Source organism: Lissotriton helveticus, chromosome 1_1 (genome assembly GCF_964261635.1).
Source record: "Lissotriton helveticus chromosome 1_1, aLisHel1.1, whole genome shotgun sequence".
Classification (NCBI taxonomy): Eukaryota; Metazoa; Chordata; class Amphibia; order Caudata; family Salamandridae; genus Lissotriton; species Lissotriton helveticus.
In genome coordinates, this window is record NC_136057.1 from 1393945213 (window position 1) to 1393968657 (window position 23445).

General features: G+C 43.9%; 1 protein-coding gene across 2 annotated transcripts in view; it reads left to right on the forward strand.

Annotated features, from left to right (window-relative positions):
* Positions 1-23445, forward strand: part of LOC144825548 (cytochrome P450 2D6-like) — a 470217-nt gene that overhangs the window by 295813 nt on the left and 150959 nt on the right. For both annotated transcript variants that reach the window (XM_078684165.1, XM_078684166.1), the window contains one exon: positions 9426-9567. In XM_078684165.1, the coding sequence (XP_078540291.1) occupies positions 9426-9567 (142 nt within the window). The remainder of the gene's footprint in view (positions 1-9425; positions 9568-23445) is intronic.

The following is a 23445-nucleotide window of genomic DNA, read 5'->3' on the forward strand; positions in this document are numbered from 1 at the left end:
CCCTTTTTACTATGTAATATTTTTATAGTCTGCCTGATTTATCCAGTTTCACCTCAGCCCTGTTACAACAGTCAAACTCCTGAATTGCAGAAAGTAAATCCAAGGAGAGTCTCCTGCCGCTCAACTTTGCCCACAATCACCTGTATCTCTCTGAGATATCTAACAGACTAATTATATATATTTAGCAGGGCACTTTGCATCATCTCTCTTCAAAATAGACTTTATTATGGACCCTGCAAGATATCCCTCTTAGGAGAGGGATCCCACATGGAATATATCTACAGGCACATTGTATTGATAAAGAAATTCCTGTAGTTCAATATCAGCACGTGGAGGGAAGAGCCTTGTATTTAAGTCACTTTAAATCCATTATAAAGCATGCAGATATTTCAACAAAGCATTATTTATATTTTCAGGTTCAGCTGTCCATATTCTCCAAGTATTAAACACCTCTTTGTGAATATATAAATTCAGTAACAAAAACTCTTTCTGTTCTTTATTCTTTAGACAAACTTCCACTATGTTGAACTGTGTACCTAGAGGTAATTTGAGCGATTTTATAATTTTGGTTACTATTTTAGTGGAGATAAGGGTCATCATTAGCTCACCTGATGATGTACCTCTGCCTCGATCATACCCCAGTCTAGTAATAGTTACAAAATCCTCAATGTTAGTGTTCTGCAACCATGTTTCTTCCAAAACCATATTTGATGATTCATCCAGATAACCACTTTTTATTAGGAGTGTGAAGTAGCGTATGTTTCAACTTCTCAATTAGAGGTCGCGGGAGAACTCCATGATCTATGCTTCATTCCATCACTTCCCTGAATCATGGTTACCCTGATGGCTCATGAGGCGGCATAGCGATTCAAAGGTAACCATCCTTGGCCACAACCTTCATATCATATGAAATAACAATCCTTACATTATTTTCAAAGTGCTGCGTTGAATTTCCGGGCACCTGGTTGAAACTAGGGTAGCCTACATTAGTTGCTGAGCGGGACATAATAATATCTCTGTCTAGAAGATAAGCCTTCATGGCGATTCAACACTGGCCTTACCATTTCTCTCTTTACTAGCAAATCTTCTATGGACACTTCTGCTTCAGTTGCAATCCGCAGATCTAGACCTAAAAGATTTGCCATATCCCTGCACACAATACCGGCTATTAGGGAGGACATAAAGTCCACTCTTGTTAGCTCTCCACCCCCTTTGCCCATCAGGAAGCCTGCATGTTCAAGGTCGGCAGATGATGTTTCTTGGAGTGAGGGTATCTGCTTAAAGCTACGGGGAGTTTCAATCTATTCAACAGACATAATGATTGTTTTGCTCTCTTCCCCTTATGGTCTATATGAAAAAAAGACTAGCCCAGGTGATATGGAGTAACAATCTCAATCTTTGACAGCTATTAAATAGTGGAGCCATATATCTCCCCCTGAGCAATGGGGTTAATCTTAGACCTGGGAGATATTGTCTTACCCTTTTTTTAAATCAAACCTATGGATTTAGGTTGCACCTTCTCCAAGAAACTGCATTCATCCACCCTCAGATTTGTTATTTTTGCTTTAGGCATCTCAGTATTATTACCTAGAGGGCTTGTCCCTTGGCGAGGTTTAGTTGATAAACGAGGTTGTCCTCCTCCTGGGACAACTTCCCTTGAGGTCATTTTCCTGGTTAAGGGGAAACCTCTGGCAGGCCTGTGTACCTTTTCCACTTTTATACTCTTCATATGTATTCTCCTTCTGTGTGGTGGGAACTCCTATAATTTAGGGCAGATTTCTTATAGCCATATTAATAAATATATTTCTAATTAACATAAGCTGTCTGAAGATATCAACAGTTTAATGAGGTAGACTGGGCACAATCTCTACACCCTTAGGATTTTGTGGAAATGCAGGTTACTGAATATTTGAGTCCTGTTTTCTCTGACTTTCAAAATGAACAGCAGCTGCGATTTCCTCTGCTGCCTAGATAGTGAAGGCAGACATATGCTTACTTTGTGAAGTTGTTACTTGACTTCCTTCAAATAGTTAGTTTGTAACTATTGGTCAGAGTTCATCATGACCAAAGTCCCCAGAATCCTTTGCAGGGTCTTCTGCCTCAATAGGACAATATCCAATTGAGGTGTGAACTAAGAAGGATTGATATCCAAAATATTTTCTGAGGAAACTTGGGAACTGATCGATGGCTCCTCCATTACCTGATTGGAGTGGTGAATCTGGATTAGGGGGATTTACTGAAGTGGCTGAAGATGTTGAGTTAATAGAATGAGCTGACACAATAAGACATGGAAAGGATGAAAGTTGAGGGCCTACCCTCCTGTTGGTAAGAAATAAATTAGAAATTAGACCAGGACAGCCAAAATCTATACACCTGCCAACTACACATCTTGAGATCTTACAATGCTACTGGACAGCATGGACTGATGAAATGGCTCCCTCGTAAACACTCAAGAATGCTCTGCCCGCTCAGTTTTTAGGAAAGGCCAATGAACTGCACACTGTACTGACCATAAGATGTCCCTGAAAAACCTAGGGGCCCATTAGGATGGCGGGCGGATTGCCCCCGCCAGGCAGGCGGTAGACACCGCCAGCCTGGTGGGGGCAATCCGCCCGCCATCTGCACCTAAATCTCCCCCGCCATATTAGGATGGCGGGGGGACCTCGGTGGACGGAAAGACCGTCCGCCGCTTTTCCGCCCCGGTCGCCTTGCGGCCGGGGCGGAAAAGGTTTAATATGGTGGCGGTGTCTATTAGACACCGCCAGCCATATTAGCATTGCTCAAAACAGATGCCTTTGGGTTTATAGGGGACTAGGGTGGGAAGTAATTTAATTGTAATTAATTAAATATTTGTAACTATTTATTGGTATTTATTTTGAATTTATTGTCAATTACTTTTTTAATTGGTAATTCATTTTTATTAATTGGTAATTCATTTTTATTAATTGATTAATTGATAATTATGTTCATTTCATTAATTTGTTTTCCATAGCGGTTTTTGTGGGTTTATAGGGGAATAGAGTGGGAAGTAATTTATTTGTAATTAAGTAAATATTTTTTATTTATTTATTGGTATTGATTTTTTATTTATTGTTAATAAATTTTTAATTGGTAATTAATTTTATTAATTCTTAATTCATTTTTATTAATTAATTCTTTGATAATTATGACAATTGTATTAATTTATTTTCTGTAGCAGGTTGTGGGTTTATAGGGGATTAGAATGGGAAGTAATGTGATTGTAATTAATTGCATATTAAAAATACTTTGTGTGTATTGATAATTAGTTTTTGTTATTGAAAATTAATTAGTTGTTAATTAATTATGAATAGGTAATTGATTTGTAATAACTAATATGTATTTGTGTTTCTAATTAATTAATTATTACATAATATTAAATGGTAATTAATTTTAATTAATGTTTTATTGGCATTGATATTTAATTTATTTTTATTCATATATTAAATCATTACTTTCCCTACTGTTTAACTCACTGGAGTGGGAATAGTAATTTTTACCCCTACGCTATCCAACGCTTTCCCTACTGTTGCACTCTCTGGAGTGGGAATAGTAATTTTTACCCCTACACTATCCAACGTTTTCCCTACTGTTGCACTCTCTGGAGTTGGAATAGTAATTTTTACCCCTACTCTATCCAACACTTTCCCTACTGTTTTACTCTCTGGAGTTGGAATAGGAATTTTTACCCCTACGCTATCCAATGTTTTCCCTACTGTTGCACTCTCTGGAGTTGGAATAGTAATTTTTACCCCTACGCTATCCAACGCTTTCCCCACTGTTGCACTCTCTGGAGTTGGAATAGTAATTTTTACCCCTACGCTATCCAATGCTTTCCCTACTGTTGCACTTTTTGGAGTTGGAATAGTAATTTTTACCCCTACGCTATCCAATGCTTTCCCTACTGTTGCACTTTTTGGAGTTGGAATAGTAATTTTTACCCCTACGCTATCCAATGTTTTCCCTACTGTTGCACTCTCTGGAGTTGGAATAGTAATTTTTACCCCTACGCTATCCAACACTTTCCCTACTGTTGCACTTACTGGAGTGGGAATAGTAAATTTTACCCCTACGCTATCCAACACTTTCCCTACTGTTGACCTCACTGGAGTGGGAATAGCTATTTTTACCCTCCCCCTATCCAACGCTTTCCCTACTGTTGCACTCTGTGGAGTGGGGATAGTAAATTTTACCCCTCGCTATCCAACGCTTTCCCTACTGTTGCACTCATTGGAATGGGAATAGTAATTTTTACCCCTAAGCTATCCAATGCTTTCCCTACTGTTGCACTCTCTGGAGTGTGAATAGTAATTCTTGCCCTCCCCCTATCCAACGCTTTCCCTACTGTTGCACTCACTGGAGTGGGAATAGTCATTTTTACCCTTCCACTATCCAACGCTTTCCCTACTGTTGCACTCACTGGAGTGGGAATAGTAATTTTTACCCTCCCACTATCCAACGCTTTCCCTACTGTTGCACTCTGTGGAGTGGGAATAGTAAATTGTACCCCTACGCTATCCAATGCTTTCCCTACTGTTGCACTCATTAGAGTGGGAATAGTAAATTGTACCCCTACGCTATCCAATGCTTTCCCTACTGTTGCACTCATTGGAGTGGGAATAGTAATTTTTACCCCTACCCTATCCAACGCTTTCCCTACTGTTGCACTCTCTGGAGTGAGAATAGTCATTCTTACCTTCCCCCTTGCCAACGCTTTTCCTACTGTTGCACTCACTGGAGTGGGAATAGTAATTTTCACCCTCCCACTATCCAACGCTTTCCCTACTGTTGCACTCTGTGGAGTGGGAGTAGTAATTTTTACCCCTACGCTATCCAACGCTTTCCCTACTGTTGCACTCTCTGGAGTGGGAATAGTAATTTTTACCTCAACGCTATCCAACATTTTCTCTACTGTTGCACTCTTTGGAGTGGGAATAGTAATTCTTACCCTCCCCCTATCCAACGCTTTTCCTACTGTTGCACTCACTGGAGTGGGAATAGTAATTTTTACCCTCCCGCTATCTAACGCTTTCCCTAATGTTGCACTCTCTGGAGTGGGAATAGTAATTTTTACCCCTACGCTATCCAACGTTTTCTCTACTGTTGCACTCTCTGGAGTGGGAATAGTAATTTTTACCCCTACTCTATCCAACGCTTTCCCTACTGTTGCACTCACTGGAGTGGGAATAGTAATTTTTACCCTCTCGCTATCCAACGCTTTCCCTACTGTTACACTCACTGGAGGGGGAATAGTTATTTTTACCCCTACGCTATCCAACGCTTTCCCTACTGTTGCACTCACTAGAGTTGTAATTGTAAATGTTACCCTCCCGCTATCGTATTGTAAAAATATTGTATATATTTTATTAATATTACGTTAATATATATATGTATTAAAAAATAAAATTGGATTTTTTTAACTTACATTAATTATTTATTAATTTTAAGGTTATTTAAGTATTTTAAGTATGTTTAAGTTAATTATATTTATTATTTATTTAATTTTCAATTAATTTTAAGACATAAAAAAATTCGATATTTTTACTAACTATATTTTTTACAACAATATTTTTGATTCGATAATATTATACTTACCTGTTTGTAGATAGGAATTCGATATTTTTGCATTCTATATTTTTTCGTCGATATTTTGGCATGTGTATATTTTGGTATTCTATATTATGTCAATGATAGAAACAGCAAAATACTAGTCGGGCGGCACATTGTGCTTAGCACATGTTTTTAGCTTAGGTGTTTTAAGCCACACCCTTAATTACACCAGACACGCCCCTTGGCGAGACCCCAGTTTTTTCATCCCACTTAAAGCCCTGGAAACAACACCATCACAGAATTACCACACGTCCTGGCACTGTGCATCATGCATGAGTCATGACTTCCAAGTTTTCAGATTGCCTATGTGCAGGGGCACAGTGAACCCACTGCCACCCCACCCCACCCCTTGCTTTAGGAGCTATAGCGAGGGTGAAATTCTTGATGGGCCTCTTCTGTCTGCAACTCAGTAGACAAAGGCTCAGCATTAATGTGAAAAGGTGAGGTAGTGAGTAAGTGAACACATGGGTGAATGGCTGGAGGGATTAGTGAAAGTGTGAATGGATGAGTGAAAGGGTGTATGGATGGATAATGAGAGAAAAGATGGATGGATGAGTGAGTGGAAGGATGGATGAGGGTAAATAGATGGATGTATGGGTGGAAGAGTAGATGGATGGTAAAAGGGTGGATGGATCAGTGAAAGGGTTGATGGATGAGTAAAAGGGTGGATGATGGGTGAGTGAATGGGTGGATGGATGAGAGAAATGATGGATGGATTAATGAATTGGTAACTGAAAGGGGTGAATGAATAGATGGATGAGTGAAAGGGTGGATGTCAGGATGAAAGAACCGGAGGGAAGATGGACAGACGGATGGATAGTTGAGTGAAAGGGTGGGTGAATGAGAGAAAGGACAAATGGATGAGTAAAGGTATGGATGAGTGATAGGGTCAATGGATGGATTCATGAGTGGATAACTAATGGATGAGTGGGTGGATGGGGGAAGGGTGGATGGAAGAATGGGTGGCTAAATGAAAAGGGAAATGAGAGAGAAAGGGAGGATGAATAGATGGATAGTTGAGTGAAAGCACGGATGAATGATTGGCAGAATGGATGCATGGATGAGTAAAAAGAAGAATGTAAAGATGCATGAGTGAAATAATGCATTAATTAGTGAAAGGGAGGGTGGAGTGCTGGAACAAAGAATGGATGAATGGAGGAGTGAAAGGTTGAATGGGTGGATGGATGAGTGACTGGGTGGATGGATGAGTAAGTGAAAGGATGGCTGCATGGGTAAAAGGGTAAGCGGTTGGCTGGAGGGGTGAATGGATGGATGGGTGGAAGAGTGGGTGAATGAGTGAAAGGATGGCTTGAATGAAAGGGTAAATGGTTGGATGGATGAGTGAATGGATGGATGGAGGAATGAATGAGTGAAATGATGGATGGAAGGTTAAATGATCGATAGGTTTGCAATTGGTGGAAAATGTTTGGATATGGATGGGTACACAGATGGAAGGGCAGAATGATGGTGAAATACAAAGATGGATGAAAGAATTAATAGATGACAGAATATACATTTGGAAATGGTAGATATCAGGGGTTTGATAGAAGGATGAATGGCTAGATCCTTGAACAAGAGAGCTCTTCTGGGGAGGGGATGTGATGACTTACTTTGCTTTCTGGGTACCATAGGAGCTTTAAAGTGGGAGGCATTTACATTTTCTGGCTACTCCCTTGCCTATGTGTTACTAATCTGTATTTGCTGTGTGCTTATGTGTGGGATCTCTACATCATGCACATGACATTTTGAGTGACACCCAATTGATACTTGAATGTTACACTAGTAATTGTAAATGTTTGCATGTTTTGTTTTTAGATGTAAGGTTTTAGGGAGAGCCTCATAGTGCCATGAGCTGTGCTTGAGATGTATATTGTATTTGTACCAATAGACAAGGCGTCAAAAATAAAGTATGTAATAGTGTATCGACAGTGCCTTCTTTAAGGAAGCTGAAGGGAAAAGCACCTTTGTGGCTACCGTCAGCTAGTGCAACTCTCTGCAAAGCCCTCATAAGCAAAGTCGGATTCCATATTTTAAGCTCCACTGGCTAAAACACCCATAATGCATACCCTAAAGTGGGTAGATCACAGAAATGCTCCCTTTAGATCACCTATGTGTGCCGCTTTACATCTCACAATGGCACTCAGACATGAGATGCTAGTAACAAAGTCTATCCGAGCAGATCTTCCTGACCACGTCTCTCACCAAACATGCCTGCTCAGGACCATTAGTACAAACAAAATAGCAGACTGGAAAAACTAGTTCAGTAACCATATAAATAGATTATTATCATATGAAATACCACAAAAAGACCTGTACAGTTGCTCAAAGCTGTGCCCATACCAAAACAGTGTGAGGTGCACGATTGTATCAACCTAATATAAACTTATTTTGACTTGTACTTAAGTGGTTGTCTATTTACTTACTTTTATACTATCGCGCAACTTCCTCTGATGTGTCTGTAAAACTTACCTTTTGTCCCGAGGTTTTGTCCTGAATTTTGACCTTCTGTCCTGAACTTTGACCCTTTATCCTGAATTTTACACTTACCATCCTGAGGTTGCACCCATGCCAGTTGGTCGCCCTAGGAGCAGCATTAGACAGCCTCCAGAGACCTAATTTTCAAAGCAAACAAGATATATTGAGGTTGGAATTTACTGAAAATAGCAAAACCTTTCAAGATGGTCAGACTAGCTTCAGCCCTTGGAGGGAACCAAATATTCTGTTATGGATGAGCACAGAACCCGTTCAAATTCAAATGGAGCACACACTTTATTATTGTTGCATCCCTCTCTTGCATTTGAAACAGTCTGTCACCCAATGCTAGTGCTGTCTGAATGTGGATAGTCACAAAAATGCCTTGAAGTTAATAGACCTCTTTCTTTATAACCAAAACCACATCATCTATCTACTTCCATACACCTCATCTGTATAAAGGAACCTACATTACCATATATTTCTAAATCGAAGTGCCTCCTATTACCCTCTCATATTTTCTTTAGTGGGTTCCTTAGTTTTTCAGAAGGTACTTTGTGTAATGTTGGCTACTTGCGACACCCTCCATTGGACCATAGGATGCATACTTAAGAGGTGAAACTGAGAGTAAAGGGTGTGGTTAGAAGGAGAAATCTGGTTGTATCTTTCCTTGATATAAATTCCTGAAAACCACATAATGCAGTAGATAAAATTTAGGATGGGTAATTCGGGTAGCGGAATGCACAGGCTACCTTCTTTAACCCCTTCCATGCTCATGACGATCTCAGCTCGTCATGAGGCACACTGGAGCTGTGCTAATGACGAGCTGACCTTGTCATGAACAATGGGAAATCAGGGAATGCAGCACAGGAGGAAAATATCTCTAGCAGCCAAGGTGTTAAGTGGCTCTGGTAGCAGAGACTAATTTGGCTTTGTAGTGAGTATCACAGTTTGCTCAAAGGCAGACTCCAGCAGTTGTCTGGTTGTCTTGAGCTACAAACCAAGTGTGTTAACTTGTCTGTGTTTGCTGTGTGTCTGCCATGGGGCGGACAAAGAAATCTTGTCCCTACAAGGCCTTTGGATTTTCTTGAGAATATATGAAGTACATGGAGTGGGCAGGGCACACACCACTGTTTGCATTTTACCAGGACCTCTGTTGTGCAAAAAGTTTCAACAGAAGCCAAAATTACTGGCTCAGCTAACATTAGGACATCATTTGCAATTTGTGCTCACTGTTACTGATTCTCTCTGTCATCTTTATTGAATCAATATTTATAACAATACTACATTTTGGTGAAGCTCTGTCTTTGTTAACTCCCTTTTAGGAGAAAGGTGACCCTAATAGCTCCTTCTGTGAACAAAATCTCCTCTTGACAGTGGCTGACCTGTTCACAGCAGGCACAGCGACCACTGCTACAACTCTACGCTTTGGGCTGCTGTACATGATCCTGTACCCAGACATTCAAAGTAAGTGTCAATTTTTTGTTTTTAATACTGATGGTTTGGAAGGATTCAATTATCTTAGTGCATATCAGGAACTCATCTATCCTCTTGCAAAATAACAATTTGATAATAAGGTTTATATCAAAAAGTAGTTACCAAAGATCAGCATAAAATCCTCGACTTGAGATCAGCCAACCCTCTAAATAGCCTTCCTCATTAACTATATTCAAGTAAGGCTTCTGGCTATCAAACCTCATTACCTTACAATGGGAATTTACACTATTTGCCCAATCACTTAATTTCATATACAGTATGTTCACATATTTAATTAAACTATTACAAGACTTTCAAATTCACGTAAAACATGTAAGACATCTGTTTATTTTGATATCTTCACTCTGTACCCATGACCAGATGAAGTCTTGACCCCAGCAACTGATACTAAAAATATATACAGTCAGAAAAGGGTTTCACACAAGGTTTATATTCATCGAAACCTTGAAGTTGCAATACCACTGGTTTTATCAGTAATATTGACTCATACTAACTAAAATCTTTCATACATTTAACAAATCTATCCAGCAACTAGAATGTTTCCCCTTTCATGACATTGTTAATCACATTTCTCAAGACTTAGCTCTGGTTGTATAGCAGAATATATTGATAACAACACTATTGAATGACAAGAATATCATGCTGAAAATATCCTCTAAAAAATATGGAGTTGACAAACTTTGTACATAAACTATAGAAAATATTGTGTCAAAAATATTGTAGAACACAATTGCGTCCAAAAAAAGACTAGAGACTGAAATCCTTAATATCATTAGTGAAGGCATCAGTAATATCACTGACCATGTCATGAGTGATGTAATATGTGAGGTCAAAAGCAATGCATTGTTGGGTGCGTGAGTTATAGTTAGCTCAGCTAACTATAACTGCTGAATTTCACTGGTTTTGTACAAGTGAAATCTCAGCCTGACTAGAACTTGCTGTGAATGCTCATTTCTAACTATAACATCCTTATTACTTTTGTTTTTTTCTGTGAATTTCTATGGTTTTTAAAGTAGAAGTCAGGTTTTTTTAAAAACTTTATTTGTCAGTAGAAGTCAGGTTTGCAGAGTGGTGGAGAAAGGGGCCGGGGGATCAATCCAGCTCTCATGAATACTGCTGTATAGGATTTACAGGAGGTACCAGGAGGTCTTATTGGCCCCCAAAGTCTCACAGGAGTAAAGAGGACCTCATCCCCCAACCAGTAGTACACCAGGTGCCGAGTTTGCAGAGTGGTGGAGAAAGCGGGCGTGGCCTCCGAAGACTTCTTAACAATACTGCTGTGTGGGACTCACTGTAGATAACAGGAGGGATCTTGGACCCCAAGGACGCTCAGCATCCAAGGGGACTTTATCCCCAAACATCACTGAGCCAAAAGGCATGTTTACAGAGTGATGGTGAAGGGGGCGTGGCCCCCAGCGACTTGCCAGGTTTTTCTTTCAAGGGAGGGGCTGCATAGCCCCCATTCCCTGGGCACCCCATCCTTGGGGCTAGGCCGTTTTTAATGGTGTGGCTGGTTGCAGGGCCCCCTCCTCATGCCAATTTTGGCCCAGTGGACCCCACCCCCTAAGGACAGGGCTTATCTTTTTGTATATAATTTACAGGGAGTGAGTGCTCAGTGCTCCCCACCCTGTGCTGATTCCAGCCCCTGGGACCCCATCCCCTTGGGCCCTGCCTTTTCTCTTTCTTTTAATAAAATTTAAAGGGAGAGGGCCAAGTGGGCACTCTCCTTGCCCCTTTTCAGCCCCAATTAAATTTTTATAAATAAAGGAAGGGGAGCCGCATGGCCCCACCTTCCTGGGATGATTTTGGCCCCTGGAACCCCATATCCCAGAGCCTGTCCACAACACTGGCTGCTGTGGTCCCACCCAGGGCACCCAGTTTTTTATGTTGGGTACAACGGGGGAGCCCCAAGGTCCCCGTGATCCCTGCCAGCTCCCTTCATCCTCCGGGAGCCGGTATTGCTTTTGGATAGAGGGTGCTACTAACATGCATCTCCCTCTGTCCAAAAGCAATTCTGCTCTGCTTCTGTTTTTCTCTGGGCTTTGGGGGGCACATACACCCTACATTATTACATTTGAAGCCCTGGGGAGGTGGTTAAGGGAGGACCATGTGCCCCCTGCATTATTGCTGGTTTTGCCCCTGGGAGGTGGCGTTCCTGGGGCTGTGGAGGGCTGACCAGCCCCTGCATTATTTTTGATTAAATACCAGGGGGGTGGCGGTTTCAGAGGCTGTGGGGGGTTGCACCCCCAACATTATTTTTGACTTAAGACCCGGGAGGTGGCAGGCCCTGGGGGCGGAGTCCACAAAGCCCCCATTACATTAGCCCCGGGGAGATGGCCCACCTGTTTTTTTAACTAGCAGTTGCGATTGCAGAGTGGTGGAGAAAGAGGGCTGGCCCTCCAACCATCTCTCAAGAATCCCACTGTGTAGGACTTACAGTCTTTACCAGGAGGCGTCTTGGCCCCCAAGGTCTCTGAGGAGTAAAGTGGACTTCACTCCCAACCAGTAGTGCACCACAACTCACGTTTGAAGAGTGGTGGAGAAAGGGGTTATGGCCACCGAAGACCTCTTACCAATCCTGCTGTATGGGGCTTATTGGAGATACCAGTAGGGATAGTTGGCCGCCCAAGGATGTCCTTGGGGATCAACTACCCCTCCTCTTACCTCCAGTAAGTCCCACACAGCAGGATTGCTGAGACCTGGCCCCCTTTCACCACCACTCTGCAAACGTGACTTCTGGGGCACTACTAATTGGGGGATGAAGTACCCTTTGCTCTTGAGGATCCTTGGGAGCCAACTAGCCAACTAGCCTTCCTGTTACTTCCAGTAAGACCCACACAGCTGAATTGGTGAGAGGTCCTCAGATGCCATGCCCACTTTATCTACCACTCTGCAAATGCACCTCCTCGTGCACTGCTGCTTGGGGGAAGAATGCCTCTTTAGTCCTGAGCCCCTCAGGAGGCAAAAAGGACCTTATCTCCTCCACCAGCAGTGTGCCAAGAGGCACATTTGTAGAGTAGTGAAGAAAGAGGACGTGGCGTCCGGCCACCTCTCAGCAATCCCACTGTGTAGGAGCTTACTGGGGTAGCAGGAGGTCTTGTTGATGCCTAAGAACCCTCAGCAGCCAAGCAGTCTACATTCCCCAACCAGCAGTGCACCAGTAGGCACATTTGCAAAATGGTGGAGATAGGAAGCAGGGCTGCCTGTGAGTTGCCAGGCTTTTTTTTCAAAGGAAAGGGGGACTGGGTAGGCCCTCTCACTGGGCCGATATCAGCCCAGGAAACCCTATCCCCCTGGGCCGGCATGATACGAATGTGGAGGGTCAGCATGGCCCCCTGACCCGGTCCTATTCGGGCCCCGGGGACTCCCTTTTCCAGGGCCCAGCCTTTCTTTCTTTAATATTTTCTTCTTCATTTTTAAATAAAGGAATGGGTGCGTGTGGCCCCCTTCCAGGCCATTTTCAGCCCATGGACCCCTTCCCCCATGTCCTGACCCTCTTTTATGTTATTTTATTTTTAAAAAAGGGGTGCTGCACGGTCCTCCTTGTGGGCCAATTTCAGCCCCGGGGGCCGCATCCCCCGGAGCCCGGCCTGTAGTGTGTGTGCCCTGGTCCCACCCACTACAGGCCGGGGTTTAGAGTTGGGAATCCATTTGTTGGATTGTAATGCTCTCACACACCCTTTCAGGTGTCATGCTTCATCATTTGGGCTGCTCCTGGGAGGTATGTGGTCAACCCACTCAGCTGTTTGCACTCAGCGCCCCTCAGCGCCACCGCAGTCAGGCACAGGATCGAGAGACGAGTAGAAAGCTAACGCCCTCCTTCCAGCTGCCAGCGCGACATTAACACTATCCATGGCAGCGAACAGCCAAGTGGGTTGACCACATACCTCCCACAACATTTGGAGTGCAGTCTAGAAACCCGAAAAGAGCAGTCAAGGGGTGGTTGTATTATTATTTTTCTTCACGCTCCACAGGCGAACATGGAGCGCACCAAGTGCCACAGCAATTAGGAGCAATAAATGAGGAAAGAGCAGAACTGTGATGCTTGCACTTTTCACTGATGCGAGACTCCTGACTCGAAACGGACATGCCTAACAGCCCGTTCTATTTAAATACCACAGTGCTCCCACAACAGTTGGAGTGCAGTCCAGAAACCCGATAAGAGTGGTGAAGGGGTGGTTGTATCATTATGTTTGTTCACGGCTCACAGGCGAACATGGAGCGCACCTAGTGTCACCACGATTAGGAGCAATAAATGAGGAAAGACCAGAACGGTGACACTCTCACCTTTAACTGATGCGAGAGACACCCAAATCGAAACGGACATGCCTAACAGCCCGTTTCCTTTAAATATCACAATGCTGTAACAAAGACATAGATAAGCAACGCCGCAATACCTACCAGGCGGCGACTTCTTTGCCCACGCACAACAGAGAAACTGGGTGTCTAATAATATCTCACTGGCAGCCAACTCCACACCTCAGTGCGAATGTAAGATTACAATGTGACGAATGGAGTAGTATGAACCAACACTCTAACTAGTATTGGCATTTAGAGATGACATACAGATCTCCCTATGTATATACACATGCCAATGGGCAATACCACCTCCAGGATTAGCCTCTCTCCCAGTAAGGACTGTAGTTATGAACCACGCATGAAATTGTGGGACACTGAAGAGGTTCCATGTACGATATAAGTTTTGTTTTGGAAACATCCGATGTAACTAACCAAGTGATGCTGGAGTTACCTGTCTCTATTCAACTTATAGTCTTTCCCATTTAGTCATTCACACATATGAGCAAAGCCCTATTCGTGACCCACCGGGTACTGTTGATGCCTGGGTACTCTACTGAATTGGGTGAGTCCATGCCAATGTATTTCTGTCGCACTACTGATTTTCCACAGGGGCAATAAGTCACTATAGCTCACTGTGGGAACTCACCATTTGTTTTAGCTTTACTGTTTTTAGATGTCCTCAAATGCAATTGCGTTCACTTCACAGGAGTATAAAATCAGAGTCACTACAAAGACTCTGTCTACATTTATTGTGTACAGTATTACCCTGCATAATACCAACAATGTTGTTTCCCATTACAGGTAGATCCAGGTTCAGAACAGGTACATTAATTAGTAGACACTATGATTGTGAGTAAATTCAATACCACTACTGTTAAATGTAGATAGTCTATCCTCTCCGGTCGTGAAGAATCGCTAGTATAATTGACTAGAAGAGAGAAACTTGTTGACCCACACTTTCTAACAAGGACACCCATATGCGAGACACTCCACTTGGGTGAGTGCCTTGTTATATGTTTTTACCCCCAGAATAAAATTATGTTCTTCTAGGTACTCCGAACCCTATTTGAAGCACCTTCCCACGTCTACACAGTCCTGGCCCCACACCAGCACTTCACCATATGGCTGTTGGATAAAAGATCTCTGATAAAGTGCCCCTACCAAAGGGAGCCCGTTGGGTATTACACCGCCGACCCAATGAGGAACTGCCCAAATGATGAAGCATGACACCTGAAAGGGTGTGTGAGGGCATTACAATCCAACATAAGGATTCCCAACTCTAAACCCCAGTAGGGGCATGGTTGGTTCCTGTCTTTTCTGACTCTATAACTCTGACACTAGAGGAACAGCATGATCCAATTTTTTGATTACTTACATGGGGCCTTTTTATGCTGGACCTCCCACTCCTTGAGAGTTGAAAAAGCCCCCCATCCCTCCTTTTTGCATACACCCCCCCCCGAGAACTGCCTAGTGGGTCAGGGTGTTTCTACCCTGCCCACTTTTCTTTAAAAAAAATCTCTTTTCTGTCACTCAGTTCACAAGGTGGCTACTAACAGATCTCCATATGAGATCAGGAGGGGTTGCAGATCCAAAGTGTCCCTATATAAACAGCTGGACATTTCTTTAAATTTCTCAGAAACTACTGAACTAACTGAAATAAAAAAGAATGCCCCTGCAGGACCCCCCAATCGCCCCTCCCCCAGAGGCCTAGGGGGCAGGGTGTTTCTACCCTGCCCTCTTTTGATTTTTTAAAATCTTTTTTTGTGACTCAGTTCTTGTAAGTCACAAGATGGCTACCAACACTTCCTGGTTTAAAGTGTCTGTAGCCAATCAGATCTCAGCTTGAGATTGGGAGGGGTTGCGGATCCACTGTATCCCGATATATTAAACTGGAAATTTCTCTCTTAGGCTCAGACTTTACTCATACAAAACCAGGGAAATTCAATAGTTAATGTTACTCAGACTAACTATAACTTATGCCCCTGCAACACACTGCTTATCACCTCACATATTACATCACTCGTGAGTGTTTTCTAAAGGTTTTTGTCAAAAGTATATAGTAAGGTACCACAAAAGATAAATTATTATACTTTGTGTAGTAGTAATGAGTGATTCCTTTTTTAACAGAGTTTATGTGAGTCGCTGTGTGACTGTGTGTATCCATGTGTGAGTGGGTGTCTGAGTGACTGTACAGATGTGTGAGTGGGTGTGTGGGTAGCTGTATAGGTATATAAGTGGGTGTCTGAGCAGCTGTGTGGGTGACTTAGTGGCTGTGTGAGTGGCTGTATTGGTGAGTGAGTGTGTGGGTGTCTGAATGGGTGTATGAGTAAGTGACTGGGTGTGTATGTGGATGTATGAGTGAGTGAGTGGCTATTTGAGTGAGTGTTTGTTTGGATTGGTATGTGAGTGGCTTATGAAAGAGGGAGTGTCTATGGGGTTAGCTGTACGGGTGATCGAGTGGCTGTGTGAGTGGTTGTATGGATGTGTGAATGGATACGTAAGTGGTTGTGGTTTTTTTTAAGTGTATGGTTGTATGGGCGAGTGATTGGCACTATTGAGAGGCTGTATTAGTGAATGAGTTGGTGTGTGAGTGGCTTACAGGTGAGTGTGCGGCTGTGTGAATGACTATGAATGAGTGACTGGTTGTATGATCATTCTCTATGAGTGAGTGAGTGGATGTATGAGTGGATCTATGGATAAGCGAGTGGTTATGAAAGTACTTGCATGAATCTGTGAATGAGTATGTGAGTGATTGTGTTGATTATGTCATTTGAGATGTCATTATTAATGTCATCAGTGATATCATTGACCACGTCATGAGTAATGTAAAATGTGAGATCAGACGCAGTGCATTGCAGGGGTGTAAGTTATAGTTAGCTCAGGTAACTATAACTGCTGAATTTCTATGGTTTTGTACGTGTGAAATCTGAGCCTAACTATAACATCCCTGCAACCTTTGTTTTTTTCAGCGAATTTCTACGTTTTTGTCATTCTATTCCCTAAATAATGTCCCTGTAACCTTTGTTTTTTCAGTTAATTTCTATGGTTTTTGTAATGCTGTTTCCTAACTCTAACATCCCTGTTACCCCTGGGTTTCTTAGTGAATTTAGAAGGTTTTCTAATTTTATTTCCTAACTCTAACATGTAACCTTTGAGAGTGGGTGTATGAGTGGCAGTATTAGTTAGTGACTGGGTGTGTAAGTGGCTCTATGGGTCTGTGAATGGGTGTATGAGGGGTTTTGTGGGTGTGTGCGTAGGTCTGTGCATGGCTGTATGGGTCAGTGAATAGGTGTGTGAGTGGCTTAATGAGTCTGTGAGTAGATGTGTGTGTGACTGTATGGGTCATTGAGTGGGTGTGTGAGTAATAGAAGGGTCAGTGACTGAGTTGTGAGTGGTTGTATGAATGTAGGAGTGGGTGTGTGAGGGTGTATGCGTGAATTTGTAAGTCAGTGAGCATGTGTAAGTGGGTTTGTGAGTGGCTGTATTGGTCTGAGAGTGGGGTTGTGAGTGGCTGTATGGGTCTGTGAATGTTGCTGTGAGTAGGTGTGTAAGTGATTTTGTGGGTGTGTAAGCTACTGTATGGGTGTGTGAGTGGCTGTGTGTGTCTGTGAGTAGATGTGAGAGTAGTTGAATGAGTATGGGGTGGGTATGTGAGTATCTATATGAGTGTATCAGAAGCTGTGGGAGTTACCATGCCAGAACGGAACCTCACATACCCCTTTATCCAACAGGAATCCACATTTGTTCGCAAAATGTCTTCCCAACTGGAGTACTTTCTACTGGTTAATTGGTAACTAACTCATTTGGTAAATGTCTAGTGCATATTCTACACTACAGCTGCATAGTGGACCAGGAGGAAGTGTCTCCAGTAACTTTCTGTGAGTTTAATTTTGGCAATGTGATTGTTCCTCATGAGTCTTCTTCCAGAAATCTGTGCTAACATGAATCCCCCTATAGAGAAGACATAGAGACCACAAAGAGGTAAATCACCACCAAACAAAGCCACTTCTTTTTAACTATATAAAGTAAGTGCTTCTTTGTTTGGTGGAGATGTCCTCATATTCCTCGGTATCAAGAACGCCTCACCAGAGGAGCTACGCTGGTAACCAAGATGGCCGCATAAGCTCCCGGCTCCGCCGACCTCCGCCAGAAGCTTATGAATCCTGATATTTATCCTAAATTCGAACCAGACTCCCGTACGGCTGATGGGTTGCTTAGATTAAAGATGCAATCCCGGGATTTCCATCTTCTCCACAGACGAAGTTATGCCGTGTTTTTATTCTCGGCCTAACCCAGTGTGGAAGCCAGGGCCTTGCTTTCTAACCCATCCGGGTTGGAGTTGAACAACATGGGCTGCGAGACCAGGACGGCGTCCGGTCGCCCGGAGTGGAAGAATATCCTAACCGGATAGGATGGTGTTGCGGTGGTCGGGTTGCCTGCACGGACACGGCGGCGAGACGCACCGGTAGCTGTGGGCGGGGGTCCGTTGCCCGGTGGCCCTGTTGGGCCCCGGGGCTGGCGGGCTTGGGTCCTCGCTGGCGGCGATGGTGTTGAGACCGCGACATTGACGAATGCCCACTGTTAACGTCGGCCCTGCTTGTGCCTGTTACACCGGAGTAGTCGACCTCCGGGGTTAAAAAAGATCTGCTTTGTCGCTTTGTGAGAGGAGATGGAGTGAGAGGAAGATGCGCCGTCGCTGCAGACCGTAATGACCGCCATTGGGGCGCTTCACTCGCAGATCACCGCCGCCATCCATAAAATGGTCGTAACAGCCGAAACCATGTGTTTGAGACCGGACGCCGATCCATCGATGGATTTCAAACATGTTGTTTTAACCGCGAAGCAGGACATGCCTGACACAGAGGGCCCCGTGCGGAAACCAGGCCTGGTGTGTTTTGTCGGCCCCCGAACAACAGACAGAGAGCCCGGAACTACCGAAAACTCACCATACTCTATCCCGATGCCGCCCAAGATGGACACAGCAAACCTCATACTCCACGACAATTTCCACGGCGATTTCCGGAGTGATTTCTTATTCTTTTCTCCCCAGTCGGTTCGAATATGTTTTTGCAATTTATTGTCGGTGGACAGACATCTCCGTCTGATTCGTGGTCTTCGAACATTATTGCTTTGGACTCGATCTTACTATACTGACTTTGACTCTTTTGAACGCTTTGACTTTCCTCTTGAGATGGCGGCCCGAGCAGTGAGAACTTGCACGAAAAATCGTAGTGGCCAGGGTTGAGTGTAATCGTCTGGGTCTGAAACAAAGGCTTTATTTGACACTGGACTGGTAACCAAAATGATGTGGGAGTCGGACGGTTCTTTTGTACCCCCCCGTTTGGTCTTTAATTGCGGCTTCACATTGTCTGACTATATCCAGGGGGGGTTTGCTTCTGGCGGGGAATAAAGGGGATTGGGAGCTTGTATGACATCTCCTCCTCCACTCTTTTCCTTCCTTTAGAGTTTAGTTGTTGGGCGACAGGCACGCTGCTAGTGGGGTTAGGCCGTAGCCATTGCAGGGGTGCAGGGTGGGGGGAATGGGGGGGGGGTTATTTTGTCCATATTTAGTTCTATGGCCTTTTTTTCTTTCCTTCCCCTTTTTACGAGAGGCAATATGTCTATTCTGAGTCTACTTTTCACCTGTCTGGGTGTCTACTCTGGTCCTATTTATCCTGTATACGTGGGTGGACGGGCCTTGCTAGTATGAGCTCAACGGGGTTTCTGATTATATTGATTGTCCGTTCTATGTATACCTGCTCATGTTGACGCCCCACGTTCCTTGTATTGATTTTGCCACATTGGCCTATTCACCTACGCACCGCTGCAATGTATCCTATTGTGTGACACCTGATATGTGTACTATTTCCTCTTGCTTTTTCATCTTTAAATAAAAAGAAACATTAAAAAAAAAGAACGCCTCACCAAAGTTGGCAGGAAATGGGGTTTGGGGCCTTTTGGTAAGCCGTTCATCATCCTGGCAAAAGGTGGGAAGACCTTTGCATGTTACTAAGGTGGACAGGGTCGGGCCAAACAGATTTTGCGTACTCGTAGTAACTTGAAGGGAGAACCCTGGACTCTGCTCCACCAGGAGAGGACAAAAAATTACCCCCTCCTCACAGTCACTACAGCTTACGCTCCAATAGATCAATGATGCATTCACCTCCACCAAGGGTTTCATATTGTTTTCAGTGTAGAATTGCTGAGAAAACACACTTGCTTTGCCATCGCCAGGGCTAGGAAGTTAGGAACATTTGTTATTTTTAGATGGGGAGGGTGGCCCGGCCCCTTTATGCTGGGTGCAGGAGCCTACCCAGGGTACCTAGTGTGCACTGTGAGCCACAATGCCCCCTTCGGTCCCTGCCAGCTCCCTGCCTCCAATGGAAGCTGATATTTTACCTACGCGCAGAGAGCAGTCAAAAAGGCTGCTCCCTGCATGTGGGAGCAATTCTTTCATCTGTTTCTTGCCAACTTGACAGGGGAAAAAAAGAAAAGCCTACTTCCAGTGGGCAGGAGCAGTTTTCCTGCTCCCGCCTGCTGGGAGTGGATTTACTGCTTGGTCTTGCTTGGCAGGCACTCCTGCCAATCGACAGCAAACTACTATGTCTCAAGAGTGGGCACCTTGTACCATAGGGAGCCGGCCTGGCGGTGGTGGTCCCCTGGGCCATTAATGGCTCCAGGAGGAGCCTGGGAAGGGTGGCCACGTGGCCCCTCCTTCTCCATTACATTTAATCATCCTGGCCACGGGTAGGTGGTGGTCCACGGGCCGATATCGGTCATGGCGAGTGGGGCCACAAGAACCCCTCCTCCATCTTTATATTTATATAAGCCTCACGATCTGGCTTACCCAAGGGCTCAACCTGAAAGAAGCACTCATTCTTTTTTTCAATTTTGGCATGAATTTGAGATCCACCGCTAAATCACAGCAAACTTGAAAAACATATTTCTGCTCCTGGCGGGGTCCTTGGGAGACCCCACCACCAGGGCTAGGGGGTCAGGGTATTCCTACCTTGCTTGTGTCTTTTTTTTAAATTTTTGTTTGGGATTCGGCTGAGTCTGAGTCCCAAACTGGCCGCCAACACTTCCTAGTGGAAGTGTTGGTGCCAATCAGATCTCAGCATGAGATCTGTTTGATTCGCGAGGGCCCAGCATTTCTAGATATACACATTTGTTTCTCCTTTAATATCTAAAAACGTCTGAACAGATTTATACCAGATCACAAAAGCACTCTTTCTGGACCAATATCTAGCCTTCTGCCAATTTGGTGTAATTCTGTTCAGCAATTTGGGCTGTAGTCATGTCTAAAATCTCTATGGGAATTAACATTGGAAACACACATTTTTTACCACCCCATTTTGTTGGCGTCTGCTGGATGAATCAGTCTGAATCTTTCCACGCACAACTAGACATCCCATACAACTTTTTTGGGGAACATTTTGTGAGGTTTCGTCAAATGATACCAAAGTTATAACCATGTCAAATACGCTTTTCCTATGGAAACTAGGGGGGTCATTATGATGTCGGTGAACCCGCCATTGACAGGCTGACGGTTGCGGGTGCACCACCATTGTGAGACCATTTTCTGCCCGCCATATTATGATGGCGGGCGGAAACACCGACTGCCACGTATTCAACGGGCTCCTTGAGCCTGCCAGTGCTGCGGAGGCCCTCAGCATGTAATGTATGCCGGCAGTGCTTAGCAGTCACCGCCGGTCATATTACAATGGTGGCTCCCCACCAACCTTTCCATGGCGGTTCACCTGCCATGGAAAGGCTGGTGGAGATGGCCGTTGGGGCACGTTGCTGGCCCCCCTTGTGCAGAGGCAGTTGGTATTTTCACTAAGGGGCACCCATGGCACCCCCCTACATTTCCCTGCACCATGTAGGAGGCACTGCATGGTGCCAGCCACATAGTGCAGGGAAAAACAAAACCTGCCTTTCTTTCATTGCGGTGGGTGCTGCAGCCATCAGCACCCGCCGCATTGGAAAAAATGCCTTATGTGGCCGCTATGGTGGCAACCGCATTATAATAACATAAGTGGGACCGCCACCTTATAGGCATGTAGGCCCCAGCCCCAGGACGATGGCGGGCGGACAGAAGTCCGTCCGCCATTGTATTAAGGCACTAGGTCCTAACTATAAATACTTACTGGCAGCTGTGAAAAAGAATGCTGCAATGAAAAATCTCCATTAATGATTTTCCTATGTTCCAAGAGCAGTTTGGAGTGGAATATGACCAGAAGACTACACACCTGCTAGGAAGTCTGTCATTCGTCTATATAAAGCATGTGGTTAATTGGAAAAACAGACATTATGCTTTCCTGTGCTCAAGGCCCACGAGCAGAGCTAAAACGAATTTAGAGCTTTGTGCCATATATATATGTGATCAAGCCTCGAGCTAGAGGCGAAACGCGTCATGCGGACTTGCTGGGTTTTATTTTTGAAATAAAACACTAAATTTGCACCAGATACTTTGGGTCTGACTTGTTCGCTTTTTTCGAAAACTGTCTGAGCAGAGAGGACAGTGATGTGGCGGCTGCAACATCGAGCGGAGTACAAGGAATATATATATATATGATCTCCCGATTATGCCCAACAAGAACACAGATCCCACTGGAGGGAAATAATGGTGCACAACACATACCACAACTCCCAGTATGCACAAACACTGAAACTCACTTGGGAGGCCCACCTGAGGCCAATTACTTACTAGCATGCAGAGGGGATAAGAGGGTGTGTTACTGTTTCTGTGGACTGTTAGCAAGCCTCTGATGAAAGAGCAGGAGCTCTGAAAATCTTTGGAATGGAATGCTGGTTTGAAAGTAAAGTTTCTGATGAAACATCCTTTGCTGAGTGCGTCTTCAATTTTTTGACAACACTTTGGAAACACACACACACACACACACACACACACACATATATATATATATATATATATATATATATATATATATATATATATATATATATATATATATATATATAAAACACCTCCATATTTTTGGACCTTTTTGTAGCTAAATATGTACTAAACTTAAGCTCTTACTTTAAAGACACCACAGATTTTCTTCGAAGGCTACATGATGTACAATGGGGTGAGGGATACATGATGATCGGTCTCGATGTATGCTCCCTCTATACATGTATAGATCAAGTGAAAGGGGTGGCAGCTTGCATGCACTTCCTAAAGAGTAGACATATCCAACACACTGCACACAATAACATGTTAGAAACCATGATGCTACTCTGCCTGCAACAAAATATCTTTATCTTCGAAAAAGTGGTGAACCGTCAACGCACCGGTACCGCGATGGGAACATGTTTTGCCCCCAGCCTGGCGAACCTTTTTCTGGGCTGGTTGGACCAACATGTAGTCTGGACTGAAGATATGTCCAAATATACTGATCACATACTTGTATGGATCAGATATATTGATGATCTCTTTTTAATTTGGGATGGACCAGAACCCCATGTGAAGGAATTTGTAGAGATTCTAGGCAAGAATGACTTAAATCTGAAGTTTACTCATACCATCAGTACTCAGTATTG